Raw genomic sequence first — 17,402 nt, forward strand, 5'->3', positions numbered from 1 at the left:
CTTCATGTTCTGCCTGCTGTGTCCACATCTCAGAAGGAACTCTGTTAGGTTCATGCGGTATTTTTGTTTTCTGTTTCTGTTTTAAAAGTTTCTTATGAGTAAAAATATTTGAATGGATTTGGGCAACAAAAGGGTACAAAGAGCTGGTATTTGAAAGTTGTTTTTGTGTTTGACCGGGCCCAGGATTTGGGGTCTGGGCAGCGCTGTGGGGCTTCTGCGGGGACTCTCTCCTGACCACACCCATGGTGCCAACCAGCCCATGGCTGAACCAACAACGGAGGCTCTCATGAATGGCCTCCCAGGCCCTTCCTCAAAGGGGCCTTAACAGGGACACCCAGGGACCTGAGGAGACTCAGGGTAGCTCTAGTTCCTCTTCAGAGCAACAGGATGTGCAGTACGTCACCTGTGGCCAGGGAATAAGAGGCTCCTGTGTCCAGTCCCTTCCCTGACAGGACTAACTGGGAAACCTTCCCTTCTTGCTGCACAGTTCTCTACTGCAGAGTCGTGTTTTAAAAAATCATTTCTTTGAGCCTCTCCCCTATAGGCGTACCATCCCCTTTAATGGGGCAGAGTATACCTAAAGCTAATTACTCTAAAGCTGATATGAAGAAAAGTCATAATTCCTTGCTTTTATATTAATTCTAGCTCTGTGTTTTCCAATAGAAAATTCTACATGGCTGATCCACAGGAGTTATGTCCTTATCATTTGAATGTATATTTCTAAGTAGAACTCTAAATAACCTTGGAAATCAAATCAGCCAACTCCATCCTGCAGAAAGTGACCTGCCCAGAATCACCCAGACAGTTAATAACAAGAGTCAGGATTAGATTCCAGAGGCATCCTACCTCAATGAATGTAAGTGGGGAAACACATACACACACGGGAAAATATAAACAATAAAAACCAAGATAAATGAGAAACTAATACAATGCTCTCCTTAATAAAGCAAACAGGAGGGTAATATGTGTAAAAACTATATGATGTGCCGGTAATTCAGTTTCCAATGACTCTTGTTAACACTTCATTTCAGAGATCACCAGTTGTTTATAATAAAGCCAAATTCAAGAGGACCCTTTCTGTGGGTTCCAGGTACCTTTATAGCCACACTGTTTACACCTAACCCTGGGTAGCCACATAAATACATGCTGATGTTCACAAGCAAGAAAATGATGGAAAGTGTGGGTGGAACTGAACAAGCTGGAGGCCTCGGCAGGGGGAACAGCACCTAACTGGGAGTGAGCCCACTTCTTGGTTTGAGCCACCAGCTAACACAGACTTAAATTTCTCAATTAACTTGGGAGCTTCAGTCTCTTTATTTGTAAGATTAGGAAGTTGGATAGTGTGATTTTTTAAAAGACATAGTGTGATTTTTGTTTTCAACTCTGCTGCTGCTGCTGCTAAGTCGCTTCGGTTGTGTCCAACTCTGTGTGACCCCATAGACGGCAGCCCACCAGGCTCCCCCATTCCTGGGATTCTCCAGGCAAGAGCACTGGAGTGGGTTGCCATTTCCTTCTCCAATGCATGAACGTGAAAAGTGAAAGTGAAGTCACTCAGTCTTAATTCTAAATCTGGACAGTCCTTGCTATATTAAAAAAGAAAAAAAAAAAAGAAGTTGTTCTTTACTATCCTTACACAGTGGAACAAGTCCACTGTCAAGCTCTACATTTAAAAAGCCAAAAGAAAACCTAAAAGGAATATAAACAAACAGAAAGCACGGTCTGGAAAGAGGGCCACCGTAGTCTGGCTTGACCAGACTAGTCTCGGTTTCTGCCTGTTGTCCCGGTGTCCCAGTTACTGCCTCTTCTCACTACCAAAAGGGTCACAGTTTGGACGATAAATTATATGGTTACCCCTACAAAGAACTGGTATTCTTTATCTCAGGGGCTCCTGCAGTGCCTCTGAGCACCTAAAGGCTGAAACTCAAACTCCTTAGTATGTTATGCTGACTCTGAGTCAAAAATCTATCCAGTATACCCACCACATGGTAATCACACCCAACTACTTCCAGTTTCCCAGAGGGGAGTTTTTGCTGAGCTTCTCCTCGACCCCCACCTTATAGGAAGACAAACTCCTCCACATACATCAAGATTGAATTCAACGCTGCCTCCTCTGGGAGCCCTCCTTTCCCTCCACTCTGCCCAGATATCAACTAGCATGTGGGTCCCACTGCTTTTGCAACTCTTTCTTAGTCTCCTCTAATACACTGTAAGCTCAGTAAAGAATGTATTATAAAAGCAAAAATAAACAAGTAGGATTACATCAAACTAAAAAGGAGGACTACATTAAACTAAAATGCTTCTGCGCAGCAAAGGAAACCATCAACAATACAAAAAGACAACCTACTGAATGGTAGAAAGAAAAAGAAAGAAAGTGAAGTCGCTCAGTCATGTCCGACTCTTTGCGACCCCGGAGACTGTAGCCTTCCAGGTTCCTCCATCCATGGGATTCTCCAGGCAAGAATACTGGAGTGGGTTGCCATTTCCTTCTCCAGGGGATCTTCCTGATCCAGGGATCGAACCTGGGTCTCCTGCATTACAGATAGACACTTAACCCTCTGAGCCAACAGGGGTGAAAACATTTTACTGAATGGTAGAAGATACTTGCAAATTATAAATCTGATAAGGAGTGAATACCCAAAATATATAAAAAATACTCACACAACTCAACAACAACAAAGTCTGATTTAAAAATGGGCAGAAGAGCTGAACAGACATTCTTCCAGAAGACAGATAGTCAACAGACACATGAAAAGATGTTCAGATCACTAATTATTAGAGAAATGCAAATCAAAACCACAATAAGATATTACCTCTTGCCTGTTAGAGTGACTATTATCAAAAAGAAAGAAATAACAAGTATTGGAGAAGATGTGGAGAAAAGGGAACTCTCCTACACTGTTGGTGGGAATGGAAATTGGTACAGTCACTATGAAAAACAGTGTGGAGATTCCTCAAAAAATTAAAAGTATAATACCATATGATGCAGTTATCCAACTCTGGGGTATTTATCCAAAGAATAAAAAGACACTAATTTTAAAAGATATATATACCTCTATGTTCAATACAACATTATTTACATAGCCAAGATATGAAAACAATCCAAGTGCCCATCAACAGATGACTGGATAAAGAAGATGTAGTATCAGACACAATGGAATACTCAGTTCAGTTCAGTTCAGTCGCTCAGTCGTGTCCGACTATTTGCAACCCCATGAATCGCAGCACATCAGGCCTCCCTGTCCATCACCAACTCCTGGAGTTCACTGAGACTCACGTCCATCAAGTCAGTAATGCCATCCAGCCATCTCATCTTCTGTCATCCCCTTCTCCTCCTGCCCCCAATCCCTCCCAGCATCAGAGTCTTTTCCAATGAGTCAACTCTTCGCATGAGGTGGCCAAAGTACTGGAGTTTCTCAGCTTTAACAGCATTCCTTCCAAAGAAACCCCAGGGCTGATCTCCTTTAGAATGGATTGGTTGGATCTCCTTGCAGTCCAAGGGACTCTCAAGAGTCTTCTCCAACACCACAGTTCAAAAGCACCAATTCTTCAGGGCTCAGCTTTCTTCACAGTACAACTCTCGCATCCATACATGACCACGGGAAAAACCATAGCCTCAACTAGACAGACCTTTGTTGGCAAAGTGATGTCTCTGCTTTTGAATATGCTATCTAGGTTGGTCATAACTTTCCTTCCAAGGAGTTAAGCGTCTTTTAATTTCATGGCTGCAGTCACCATCTGCAGTGATTTTGGAGCCCAAAAAAATAAAGTCTGACACTGTTTCCACTGTTTCCCCATCTATTTCCCATGAAGTGATGGGACCAGATGCCATGATCTTCGTTTTGTGAATGTTGAGCTTTAAGCCAACTTTTTCACTCTCCACTTTCACTTTCATCAAGAGGCTTTTTAAGTTCCTCTTCATTTTCTGCCATAAGGGTGGTGTCATCTGCATATCTAAGGTTATTGATACTTCTCCCGGCAATCTTGATTCTAGCTTGTGCTTCTTCCAGCCTAGCGTTTCTCATGATGTACTCTGCATATAAGTTAAATAAGCAGGGTGACAATATACAGCCTTGACGTAATCCTTTTCCTATTTGGAACCAGTCTGTTGTTCCATGTCCAGATCTAACTTTTGCTTCCTGGCCTGCATACAGGTTTCTCAAGAGGCAGGTCAGGTGGTCTGGTATTCCCATCTCTTTCAGAATTTTCCTACTCAGCTATAAAAAAGATGAAATTTTGTCATTTACAACATGGATGGACCTTTGAGTGTATTATTCTAAGTGGAGTAAGCCAGAGAGAGACAAATATATGATTTCACTTATTGTGGAATTAAAGTAATGGTTACCAGAGGGGAAGGATTAGGGAGGAGGGTGAAATGGATGAGAGAGATCAAAAGTATGGTGATAGATGGAAACTAAAAGTTTGGAAGTGAGCATGCTGTAGAAATATACTGTTGTACACATGAAACTTACATAATATTATAAACCAATGCTGTCTCAATTTTTTAAAAATGGTGTTTACCTTATTCATCTTTTTATCCCTTAGTACATATTTAACAACTCAACAATATGTTTGTTGAATTAAATTGAACACAGAAGTACATAATGATTTGCTTATAAGGTATTTGCTGAATTATCTTTCATCACAGTAACAAGAAAACAATGTGCTCTCCTTGGTGTAAGGCACAGGGTACATCAGTAATAAGCAGTCGTCTAGCTTCAGTGGTGATCATTTCAAGCCAGAAGGGATCCAACTAGAAAAACAGTGTCTCTCTCTTCTTCCCTGAAGAGACAGGCTCCACCTGGATTTATTTTGCTTTATGTTCCTCACTCTCTCCCACGATTACAATGCAAAAACCTCTACACCATAACCATTATTTTCTCTTTCCAAATCCTGGTTTCCCTCTTCTCTAATTATCCCCAACAGACGTGTCCCCATCACAAAGAACACAGCAAGAAAGGCAAGGACTTATAACTCAAGATAGACTGTGGTCAAATAAGGAAGAACTTGACTGCCATTCTGAATCAACTGTGGAACAGACTCAAAAGGAATTCTTGGTAAAATGTCAAGTGGGGAGAATTCAAGCCTGGGGAAAGGATAACATGACCTCATGCTAGGACAATGAACCTTCACGTTAACTACACCTTGAACTAAACACTCCCTCAATCAGAAGCAGTCAGTGCCTGGCGCTCCAACACCAAACAATGAAAAAGAGCCTATGAGATGAGAGTCGTAAGCATCATCATCAGAAGAAAAAGGAGGAAAGGCATGCTCCCTGAAAGTTTTCTTCTACCCAGGACATAGAGCACAGGCAACTAGGCAGTATCAAGAGAAACAAACGGGATTACAATGTTTCAATTTACCTGCACAGTGCTGCTCAAGCCTTGTATCGCCATCTAGCATGTTCCAGGAGTTGTTGGTATTACAGAGGCAGGAATAGAATGGAGGTGAAAAACACGTGGGCTCTGGAAACAGACTGCCTGAAAATATCCTAGTCCCTGTACTTAAGGAGCTGTGTGACCTTGGGCAAATTACCTAATGTCCCTGTGCCTCGGTTTTCACGTCTGGAAAATGAAGCTAACAAATAAGATAATGGTACCGGGAAAACTCTGAGGGATGCTCTTTACAAAAAGTCATTTCTAAGGCACAGTATAGCTTGGCACCCGATTTAAATGGTCTATGTGTTTTACAAATGAAACTATTAAGATCCTATACTCACTCAAGAGCAGCTTATACACAACCTTGTGCTTCAAAACTGCTCCTGGTATTGCCATCATAAATCTCAAAGACCCTTTTATTTTATGTTGACTCCTAGAAATTTGACTTGTCGACCAACAAATCCTTTTAACTGAAGGATAAATAACCAATAAACATTGGTTTATTGAACTGAATAAGTCTAAAAGCCAGAGGTCACTCTGACATGGTGAAATACAAACCAAAGGTTTGACACAGTTAAATCAAACCATAGTCATCACCAGAATAAATGAATAAGGTAAGCATTATTTATTGAGCAGCCACTGTGGTCACTTTCCTAGCTGTAGTAAATATTTGATGGGAAGGCATAAATTGTGACAGGGATGTAACCAGTCTTGGCTTCTGCCACACAACTGAACAAAGGGCATCACTTAGTACATTCACTCTGGCTTCTTCTGGTCCTCAGTTTTGAAGGCTCAGAAATTTGGTTTTGTCACCACATTCATTTATTCAACAGTTACTTGACAAGCACCTACTTTGCACCAGATCCTACAAGAGGAAATGTGGAGAAAGTGGATAACACATCATTACAATCCCTGCCCAAAGTTGCAAAGTTGACAATTTGGCAGAGAAGACATATTAAAAACCCAAACGTGTACTACAAAGATACCTGATTGTCAATAACCTAATTTACAATGAGAAGAGCTTCAAGTAGACTAGAAGTTTTGTTCCTACAGACCAACTCATCTCTTGCCAATCATGACTACATAAAATTCAAGCAGGGGAGTATGTTGTGTGAATGGGATCCAGGCACCACATTGATAAAAACCCCAGAATGTTTAGGGTTATGACTTACCTATTCTCCCATTCTTGCCCCTTTTCTCCAGAAGTCTAAAGTCCACTTTTCAAATTTCTCCTTCTTCTACTACAATCCCATACATTATCTTGTCTCACCAAATTTCTTCACCTATCACCCTGATTGACATTTTCCATGTTCTAAAACTCCCTCCATCATACACCTATAGAAATAGTGCCACTTATTTCAGAGGCAGCCACATATATTCAATCTTTGTTGAGTTCACCAGTTTAACCTTAGAGGGTAGCGTGGTATCTGTTACTTTCACATTAGGGGTTGGTGCGGTGGGGCAGAAGGGCCACTTAGGACCATTGTGCCCTGAAACTGCTGCTTCATAAATCCTCAAAGTAGTTCTCATTTAACCTGCAAAATCACCCAATCAGGCCCAAAAGTTAACTTTATATGCATCATTGAGCATATTACACACTGGAAAATGCTAGGCATTATACAAAGGTCAAAATTAAAGCAAGAACTTGGCAGGTTCATAGTCCAAGTTCAGGAGTTATTTTCTGTTGGTCGTTCTATGAACTATGAGCAGTACTTGAGATAATAGTAGAAAAAGTGCATGCATATGAAAAGTTTCAACCAACACTCAGATCAGCAGTAAACGAATACCTGAGTCAATACAGAAGTGAAATATTTCATGTTATTTAATAATAATAATAATAAAACACCATCTATGGTAAATAAAGACATGTTTCATCCCTACCATGGAGAATGTATATCTGTAGCACAGGAAAGCACAGGCTTTTGTTGATAATTAAACATAGATGGAAACCATTTTTGTACTTCAACTGAACTTTGTTTGATGGATAATCTCACATCCGAGGTGACGGGGGCCTCGGTAGGTCATGTGTACCACCTACGTGTGCCAGTTAGTCATAGTGTCGGGCCTTTACTTGTGTCGACAATCCCAAGACCTGGTCTTTATCCTGGGAGCCATAATTAGGGCTCTCTTTCCCATAGCTAAAATTAACATAGCTCCCAGCATTTCAGAGGATCCACATAATCCCAGGTTCCATCCACTCAACCCTGCTTTACAAACTGGAATAAAGGGCAATAGAGGAACTTGCCACTGAATTTTCATGGAGAAAGATGAAATGCTTAATATTTAAAAAAAAAATTTTAATGTGATGAAACAGCAACTTGAATACAGTCTATGGAGAAAATGTAATTACAGAGGGTAATTATTTAAAATGCTTAGTGGATGAACTTTTAAAATAGGCTCCCCAAGTTCCAAAAGAAATATTCTGTGTGTTTCTTCATAGACACATTTCCAGGAGTCAACACAAGGCCTGGAAGTTATGAGGTGTTCTTTAACTCTTTTCTGAAAACATAAATGAATAAATATATTCCTGTGGATCACTAACCATGAATTTTTCATCCAGGAAAAATAATAGTTATTTAAAGACAAAAATTATTCCAGTATACATCACATAAAAGAATAAAACCTTGTTTTTCACCTTGAAAGATGAATTAACTTTCACCACTAAAAACAGGCTCAATGGACATGAGTTTGAGCAGACCCTGGGAGATAGATAGTGAAGGACAGGGAAGCCTGGCATGCTGCAGTTCATGGGGTCGCAAAGAGTCGGACATGACTTAGCAACTAAACAATAACAATGAAAAACAGACAATTAATGGGAAAAAAATTAGTTTTCATAAAGATGACTGTCACAGATGGCATTAATTCTAAACAATTTTGTGCAATAAATATATAAAAATCTTGGTATACTTACCTATATGCATGCAGTAGCAATGACTGAATGTGAAAGGTGTTTTATTAGGAAATAGACTCATAAAAATGACTATATATGAAAGAATATTCATAAGAAACTAAAAATCTTTCTGGGAATTTGTAATAAACAGACGATAGACAAAAGTTCCATAATTTGGGTTGTAATAAAACCTTTCAAAAGCAGGTGTTTGTCAATACTTGATAGCCAAACTTGTTAATAAGATCTTCCCCATCATCATCATTTGTATCACATCACTAAGACATTACTTCCCTGAGACCAATTCTGTAATTCTAGGAAGACTGGGATGCTGACTTTATCATAAACATTTGCTATAAAGATGCCTGGTCCCCTTGTAATTCCTGCATGGAATGCTCACACCTCATGGATGTTCACACTGTTGTTTTTATCACAACCATAAACTGATCTGGTTTGTTTACGGTAACTCACCAAGCACAATGACCACGGTCTTCAGAAGACTCATCATGGTATCCCGATTCCGTCGGGGTCCAGAACTATGCCGAGACATCCTCATAGTCCTCTGGCGAACATAGCCAAAGATATGAGCATAGAGAACCACCATGACAACAAAGGTCACCAAGTTGAAAATGGCCCAGAAGACCAAGTAAGAGTCACTGTAGAGGGGTGCCATGTTGGAACAATTTTCAATATCACAGATGCAGTTCCAACCCACACTGGGTATAGCCCCCATAACAATGGCCATGGTCCAGATGACCACAATCACCACCACCACTCGCCGATTGCTCATCCGCGTGTGGAGCTGCATACGGAAAACTGTAATGTGCCTCTCAATTGCAATGGCCAGGAGGTTGGCCACGGAAGCCGTCAGGCTGGTGTCAATGAGGCCCTGACGCAGGAGCCACGTGCTGACAGTCAGTCTCCGAGTATTGGGCCCTGTGTTGAACATTAGGTAGAAGTAGGCCAACCCAGCAAAGAAGTCCGCAGCAGCCAGATTCGCCATAAGATAATAAATAGGAAAGTGGAAGCGGCGGTTGACATAGATCGCCACCATGACCAGGAGGTTGGCCAACATGATGAAGATACAGACGGTGATTCCAAGCCCCATCACCAGCTTGCTGACTGTGTTCCATTCTGTGGCAAGATACTTTCCACTCCGGTTATAAAAGAAGGCAATGGACTCATTGTAGAAGCACTGCGGCTCATTCATGGCTGTGAACTAAAAGAGAAAGGAAGAAAGATGAGAAAAAGCGAAAAACCACAGATCCAAATCTAAAGATGTATAGATAAAGCAAGGCTTCTATGGTAAATGTGGCCCCCAAAAAGCCATAAGCAAAGAATCTGAAAATCTGACTCTGTGTAATGTTCTATGATTATGCTGAAACCCCAAGATTTCTTACAGTGTTACTGTCCTCAAGATTAAAGAGAGTTGGAGTTAAATAAATGACAAGGTCTGTGCTTGGTGGTTGCACATCAATGAAGTCTACTAGAAAAGCCACATGACCCAGAAATCGTGCTTAAAATACATGAGACAGATGAGAATTTTGCAAGAGTGTTGCAACTGGAATATTTATCATAGTGCAATCTATTTTGACCTGTTATTTAGGGAATCTGTAAACACAGTTGGTTTATAGATAGGGTATTATTGCCCTATTATTCTGCATTTCTGTTCTCACATAGCATGTTCAATCTGTGTCAGGCATCTTGTAACGTTAAGTCCCCACAGGAACTATCAGTGCCAACATTTCAAAGAGGTCACTATGCATCAAAGCTTCTTTGCCCAAAGCCAGCGTTTGCTGTTCAACATTCCTGTGGTCAGCACTGTCTATCCCCACAACTACTTACCCCAGAATAGCATTCATCAATGCATCTATGTTTGAGAACTTTTTTCTTTTTGGAGGACATAAGAAATATATTAACTAGTGTAACCTTCAAAGAGCAGTTGCTATTTGGACACTTTTCTAAAGTATATCTTTTAAAATGATAATGAGTGATTCAGTTCAGTTCAGTTGCTCAGTCGCGTCTGAATCTTTGCGACCCCATGAACCACAGCACGCCAGGCCTCCCTGTCCATCACCAACTCCTGGAGTCCACCCAAACCCATGTCCATTGTGTCGGTGATGCCATCCAACCATCTCATCCTCCGTCATCCCCTTCTCCTCTTGCTCTCAATCTTTCCCACCATCAGGGTCTTTTCAAATGAGTCAGGTCTTCGCATCAGGTGGCCAAAGTATTGGAGTTTCAGCTTCAATATCAGTCCTTCCAATGAACACCCAGGACTGATGTCCTAATGTTTTATTATGTGTTTTCTTATTTTTAACATCCTCAATTGGAATATATTTCCTTATTAACTACTTCAACTCTTAATTGAATCCAAAAAGTATTGAGGAGGTTTGTAACAGAATGATATAGGCAGTCAATAAAACTATTACAATAAAATTAGAGAGTAAGAAGTAACATGAAGGAGAAACTAGAAAATTACACACCAAATCAACTTACCTAAAGACTTAAGTTTACCTGTGACTCCTAAAATTGGAGAATAATTTTTGAAGACAGCTCACAACTAACCTTTTTATCTTGCAATGCATTTGATAAATAATCTAGCAAATACAAATTTTTTAAAGCAAATATAGTTTTAACCACTAGTTTTGATCAAATATTCTACTGAATATCTGTGGATTGTGCATAAATGTTTACCAATCACAGAAACCTCCAAAAAAGTGAGATTCTTCTTGAAGGGTTAGTCTCTTGACTTGTTCAGACATCTAGGGTCTCTTTCCTCATTTATACTTAATGGACTTTAGATCATGCTTCTATAATCATCACTTACTATGCTGTATAATTATTTATCACCTTGTTTCTTAAAAAGATGACACTCCACAGGGAGAGTGGGGACCTTGCCTTACACATCTTGGTATTTCATGTACCTTCCAAAGAGAACCCCTCATTGGGGATCTGAGAATTTATGTTTCATTCCACTTCAAATCTTGCCATTACTCTGGGTAACTCATCTAATTTTCTAGCTTCTCAGTTTCTTGATCTCATCACTCATGCCCTTCTATTCCTGTAACTCAGCTGCCCACTCCCCTGGTCATACCCTGAACTTTGTAATTGTTCAAAACTGTCTCCCTTTGGAAATAATCAATTGATACATTCAATATTCTTTACATTTGGATTACTTTTCCCATTCTTTCCAATTTATACATTCTATTCCCTCACTTCCCATTCTTCCCAATTTCTCATTTGATCCCCGATACAGCAGTTTTTTGAAGCCATCTATTTCCTTAAGCATCCTACTATTTCCCAGTAAATTACCTATCTTACCCCCTTTCTTTATCCATCTCAGGTTCCACAGTATATCATTTCAACCACTTTTTTTGCTAACACAGGAACATATTCTCTTCTTGAAGACTCTGAGGTCAGGTTTCCTTCAGAATTTAAACATTTTCTGGTTTTGTTTTTGCTTTTGGCCACTAAGATGTCGATCGTAGTCCCCCAACCAAAGATGAAACCCGCACCCCCTGCAATGGAAGTACAGAATCTCAGTCACTGGATTGCCAGGGAAGTTCCCCCGAATTTGCTGGTTTTAAGCACAGTTATAGAGGACATAATCCTTATCTGATATAACAGCACCATCAAAATTTGGGGCAGCACTCCATAATGATACACATTAATTTCTAAAATAAAACATGAATGTTGAGCTGTGTGCTTAGTCACTCAGCCATGTCTGACTCTTTGAGACCCCCTGGACTGTATTCTGCAAGGCTCCTCTCTCCATGGAATTTTCCAGGCAAGAATATTGGACTGGGTTGCCATTTCTTACACCAGGGGATCTTCCCAACACAGGGATCGAACCACATCTCTTGTGTCTCCTGCATTGGCAGGCGAATTCTTTACCACTTGCGCCACCTTGGAAGCCCTAAAATATGAGTATATACACTAAAATTGATAAATAAAGGTTATAAGTAGCCTCATATTGATTCATTCAGAGCAAATTTTGCCATTTATTTAAGAAAAAAAATCTTCCATTTTCAGACCTTCTTGAATTTTACAATTTCAAGTTAGGAAGCAAGACCTTTATCTTTTAATCGACTTGCTCCACTGTACTTCTGTAACCATTTCTTAGAATAACATCAGTCTTGGATGAATACAACTGTTTCCTGTAGTGGTAAAGAACCCACCTGACATTGCAGGAAACAAGAGATGCGGGTTCGATTCCTGGGTTGGGAAGATCCCCTGGAGAAGGACATGGCAACCCACTCCAGTATTCTTGCCTGGAGAATCCCATGAACAGAGGAGCCTGGTGGACTATAGTCCATGGGGTTGCAAAGAGTCAGACATGACTGAGCAACTGACACTACTCCATACTTATGTCAAAGCTTCTGAGAAATGTTAGAGGAAATCTGAAACGCCTGGCGGGCTTCCCAGATAGCTCAGTTGGTAAAGAATCCACCTGCAATGCAAGAGACCTCGGTTCAGTTCCTGGGTTGGGAAGATCCGCTGCAGAATGCATAGGCTACACACTCCAGTATTCCTGGGCTTCCCTTGTGGCTCAGGTGGTAAAGAATCAGCCTCAGTTGAGACTCTAATGCCATAAGAAATCTGATTTTCTCCCTAATTATTATTCTGTGTCTTCTTCACAGTAACTATTTTAAACTTTTCTATTATTCTCTCGAGTCCCACCTTCCATCTCTCCTCAGCAGTTGCCAAAAGGGGAAACTTATTGGAACTCTTACCTTTAAAATTACTACTCAAGAATCTCTCCTTCCTTCTCCTTCTGTTACAATGGAAAAGGCATACCCTTTGTCTCCAAGTGTTCTGAATCCCATCCATCCCTACTATTTCCAGAACCTTGTTCTATAAACTGCTTCCTTTCTCTTCTTCAGATCTTCAGTTCCCCCCCTCACTCATTCTTCTCCCCCATGAATCTTTCCTATCTATAATCAAGCTGGTTTAATCTCTACCAAAGACAGAAAGAAAGCCTTACAATAACTTCATGTTCACTTCCAGGTTTGATGATTCCTTCCCCTTCATGGCCAATTGCTCTCTTTTGTGTCTCACTGGCCACACACTGGTTTCTCAATTACCTGTCATATGGCTTCTCCTCCTACCCCTCCATGAAAACCACTCTAGCCAATCCTTGAGTTTCACATAACTTCCCAAAGTCACACCAATCTGGTAGCTGGTCCAGTGGAAACTTTTCAGTCCTCACCACACTAACCCCTCAGAGCATTAGACACATGACTGGAAGCTTCTTTTTAATAAAATCCTCTTTCTTTGACTTTCGTGACATCATATTCTCCTGGGCGCTGATCTCTGTCTTGGGCTGGTCCTCCACAGTCATTTCCAAGACTCCCAATCCTCTGTGCAATGTTACTATTTCTACCCTATATTCTCCTTTAACACACTTGTACTCATTTTTCAAAAATGCCCTCCAAGATTTCAGTTATCTTATATATCTCAAATATTTCCATGCCCAGTCATTCAGTCGTGTCCAACTCTTTGTGACGCCAAGGACTGTAGCCTGCCAGGCTCCTCTATCCATGGTGTTTTCAGGCAAGAATACCGGAACTTCTCCAGGGGATGTCCCGACCCAGGGATCAAACCAACATTTCCTGCATCTCCTGGATTGGCAGGCTGATTCTTTACCACTCACCCATCTGAGGAGCCCAAATATTCCCATACCTATACATTTAACCCCTATTCCTTTCCTGTGCTTTAAGTAAATATCAAATTTCCCACCATTATCTCTGACTATCACATACTCTCTGTGTTCAAAACCAAGCTCAAACTTAAAATCTTCCCCAGCTTGTTCCTCCTGTGGTCTCTATTGCCAAGGCTGCTGCTGCTAAGTTGCTTCAGTCGTGTCCAACTCTGTGCGACCCCACAGACGGCAGCCCACCAGGCTCTGCCATCCCTGGGATTCTCCAGGCAAGAACACTGGAGTGGGTTGCCATTTCCTTCTCCAATGCATGCATGCATGCTAAGTCGCTTCAGTCGTGTCTGACTCTGCGCGACCCTATGCTAGAGAACCACTAGCTTTCCAGTGGCCTGAGTGCTATACCTGGGAAATTCCTTTTTCTCTCATCCTCATCATTCAATCAGTAACCACATCCTATAAATTCTTCCCCAGTATCGGTTCTCTTATCTGGAGAATCCCAGGGACAGAGGAGCCTGGTGGGCTGCCGTCTATGGGATCGCACAGAGTCGGACATGACTGAAGCAACTTAGCAGCAGCAGCAGCAGTGTCTGTTCAACCTGTTTACTATTCCACCCTCACGGCCACCAGAAATACTACTGTGCCAGTTTCCCAGGTGTTCTTTCTCCCTAGCACTAATCTCTTCTCTAGTGATCTTTCTAAAAGACAAAATTGCTCACACTGTTCCTCTCCTGAAAGTGTTTCAGTGGCTTACAAGAGCACATAAGTTAAAGATCTAAACTCTTCAACCACTTTATCAGACCTCTCTTGCCTCTCCTGCCTCAACTCAAGTTATTAATGACTTCAAGCTCTCTGCTTCACCTGTTTAATGTAATCTCTTTCACCTCTGGTTCTCAGCATCACCGAGAATGGAAGTTTTCTGCATCAGCATCCAGAGCATTTGTAAAACACAGCTTGATGGCCACATCCCAAGAATTTCTGATTTAGCAGAGCTGAGATGGGGCCCAGGTGATACTGGCGCTGCTCGTCTCAGGACCACACTTTGAGTAGCACTGGCCTAGAACAATCTTTCCCCCAGTTTCACCTTATACTCATTCTTCATGTACCAGTTGAATACTATTCTTTCTAGTTGTTCTCCCAAGATCTTCCCACGTCTTGGCAAGGTGCTTCCTCCACAGTTCCCTGCATCTCACCTATAACAACACACAATGTACAATAACTGCTTATCTACTGACACCTCCCCACACTGGACTAAATATCATGAGGGCAGAGGGTCTAGCTTTCTTGTTAATTGTTGTATAGCATCCAACTATCAGACTAGATGCTAAATACATATTGATTGCTTTAATAAACTAAAGCTAATTTCAAAAATGTTTACATTTCAAGAGTTTCTGCAAAGGATATTTTTTAAAATGTAAATATAAATGTTGTATTTCACAGCATTCACATTTCTGAATGCCAACTGCCAACAAAGTCAAGCAGTGATATATACAGCTTCATTGCTTTTCCCACATAGAAAAACTGTATCATTAATAATTACAATATAAAGTATAAATTGTCTTTTTAAGCCACAGTACACTAAGATAAATAAAATTGACAAATTTCTTCTAAAGGCATCCAGTGTTTACTTAGCAATGGCATGTGACCTGGTTTTATGCCATCTCTTATCTCTTATAAAAATTGAGTAGTGATATCATAAAAAACATACCATATTTAATGACATAAGTTACATGATTTGTTTGAACCTTGGTTTTATCATCTGTTAAATCAGAAAATTGGACTAAATTATACAAAGGTCTATTTCAGATTTTAAATTCTATTCCAAGAATATTCTGGATAAGAATTCAATATTTAATAAAATCACCAGCTAAATAGTAAACCAATAGAAAATATACTAGGAATTAAAAATAACAAAGGTCAATAACTCCTGTGGAGGAGATGACAACCCACTCCAGTACTCTTGCCTGGAGAATCTCATGAACAGAAGAGCCTGGAGGGCTACAATCCATAGGGTCGCAAAGAACTGGATATGACTGAAGCAGCTTAGCAAGATAATGCCAGAGGAAAAAACTGGAATTTTAGCTAGATTTAGTACAATAGAACTGAACTGAAAGAAGCATTAAATCTTTTCTCCTATCATCTACAAAAATCAGCAGATCTAGAGAATAAGCAAAAGAGACTCTGGTAGCATCTTCAACGGTATTCAGAAAGGTAGTGTGAAAGTACTTATTTACTTTTTCAGGACCTGATGGATGTAAGCAGAAATGCACATCAAGCTCTGGGAGTATCCAATTCAACTATGCCTGGGTGGACTATAAGCCATTAAGGTAGTCATGGTTACAAGGATAAAGCAAACAGGAAAAAAATTAGCAAACACAACGGGGAGAAAGCAACTCAGAGGAGACGGCCATATGACACAGAATGCCTCCCCTTGAAGCAGATACATGAAAAAAAAAGGGGGAGTGGTGGGCAGAGGGAGAAGGGGTTAAATGCCAGGATTTGTATTTCTAATTTGTATTCTCAAAGTGCTTTGTTAGGATACAAGCACTGAAAATAGAGAAAGTCATTGTAAAGACAGAAAAAAAATATTTCAGAAAAAACTCCATAGAAATTATATTAGCTTCCTATTACTAACATAACAAATTGCCACAAATTTTGTAGCTTCAAGAGACAAATTTATTATCTTATAGTCCAGGAGGTCAGAAGTCCAAAGTGGGTCTCACTGGGCTAAATCAAGGTGTTGGCAGGACTGTGTTCCTTTCCAGAGGCTCTAGAGAATTTTTTCATGTCTTTTCCAATTTGGAGAGATGGCCCACATTCCTTGTCTCCTGGCCCCATTCCAGCTTCAAAGCCAATAATGACCAGTCAAGTCAAGCCCTTTTCACACTGACATTATTCTAACACTGATACTTCTTTCTCGATCTTCCACATTTAAAGATTCTTGTCCACCCAGATAACCTAGGATAATCTCCCCAACACAAAATATGGAACTTCATCACATATGAAAAGTCCCCTTTGCCATGTAAAGTAGCATATTCACCGGTTCCGGGATTAAGTACACAGTGGACATCATCAGAACTCCATCAGTGTGGCCACGAAAGGGATGAAAAGCCATTTCTGAATTAAAAGCAGTAATTCAGGCACTGAAATGAAGTGTAAAAATTTCAGAAAACTGAAATGACAAGCAGAAAACATACTTAGGAAAGTTACTCAGTGCTCAGAGAAGGTCTGAGATAAGATTAAAAGGAAAGAAGGCACATACAGGAAAAAATTCCTAACGTAACTACTCTTCCAGCTAAGACTAGGACAAAGCTTAAGTAACACAGCTTGACGTATATGAAAAGTTACTGCTTAAAAAGAAAGACCTCAAGTTACTGATGCAAGTTTACATAAACTACAAAGGAATTAATTAAAATCAACTAAAATTCAGATATAGCTAGGTTAGATTTTGGAATCTCAGGGTTAAAATTCTAAATTCTAA

At 40.4% G+C, this 17,402-nt stretch overlaps 1 protein-coding gene across 7 annotated transcripts in view; it reads right to left on the minus strand.

Annotated features, from left to right (window-relative positions):
• The window catches only part of LPAR1 (lysophosphatidic acid receptor 1), a 163,356-nt gene that overhangs the window by 52,220 nt on the left and 93,734 nt on the right, over positions 1-17,402 (minus strand). For 6 of the 7 annotated variants that reach the window (XM_025282218.3, XM_044940431.2, XM_025282219.3 and 3 more), the window contains one exon: positions 8,734-9,481. In XM_025282218.3, the coding sequence (XP_025138003.1) occupies positions 8,734-9,481 (748 nt within the window). Of the gene's footprint in view, positions 1-8,733; positions 9,482-11,577; positions 11,784-17,402 lie in introns of those variants that run through there. The other variant, XM_044940432.2, reaches the window with a different exon arrangement.

This window comes from Bubalus bubalis, chromosome 3 (genome assembly GCF_019923935.1).
Source record: "Bubalus bubalis isolate 160015118507 breed Murrah chromosome 3, NDDB_SH_1, whole genome shotgun sequence".
Lineage (NCBI taxonomy): Eukaryota > Metazoa > Chordata > Mammalia > Artiodactyla > Bovidae > Bubalus > Bubalus bubalis.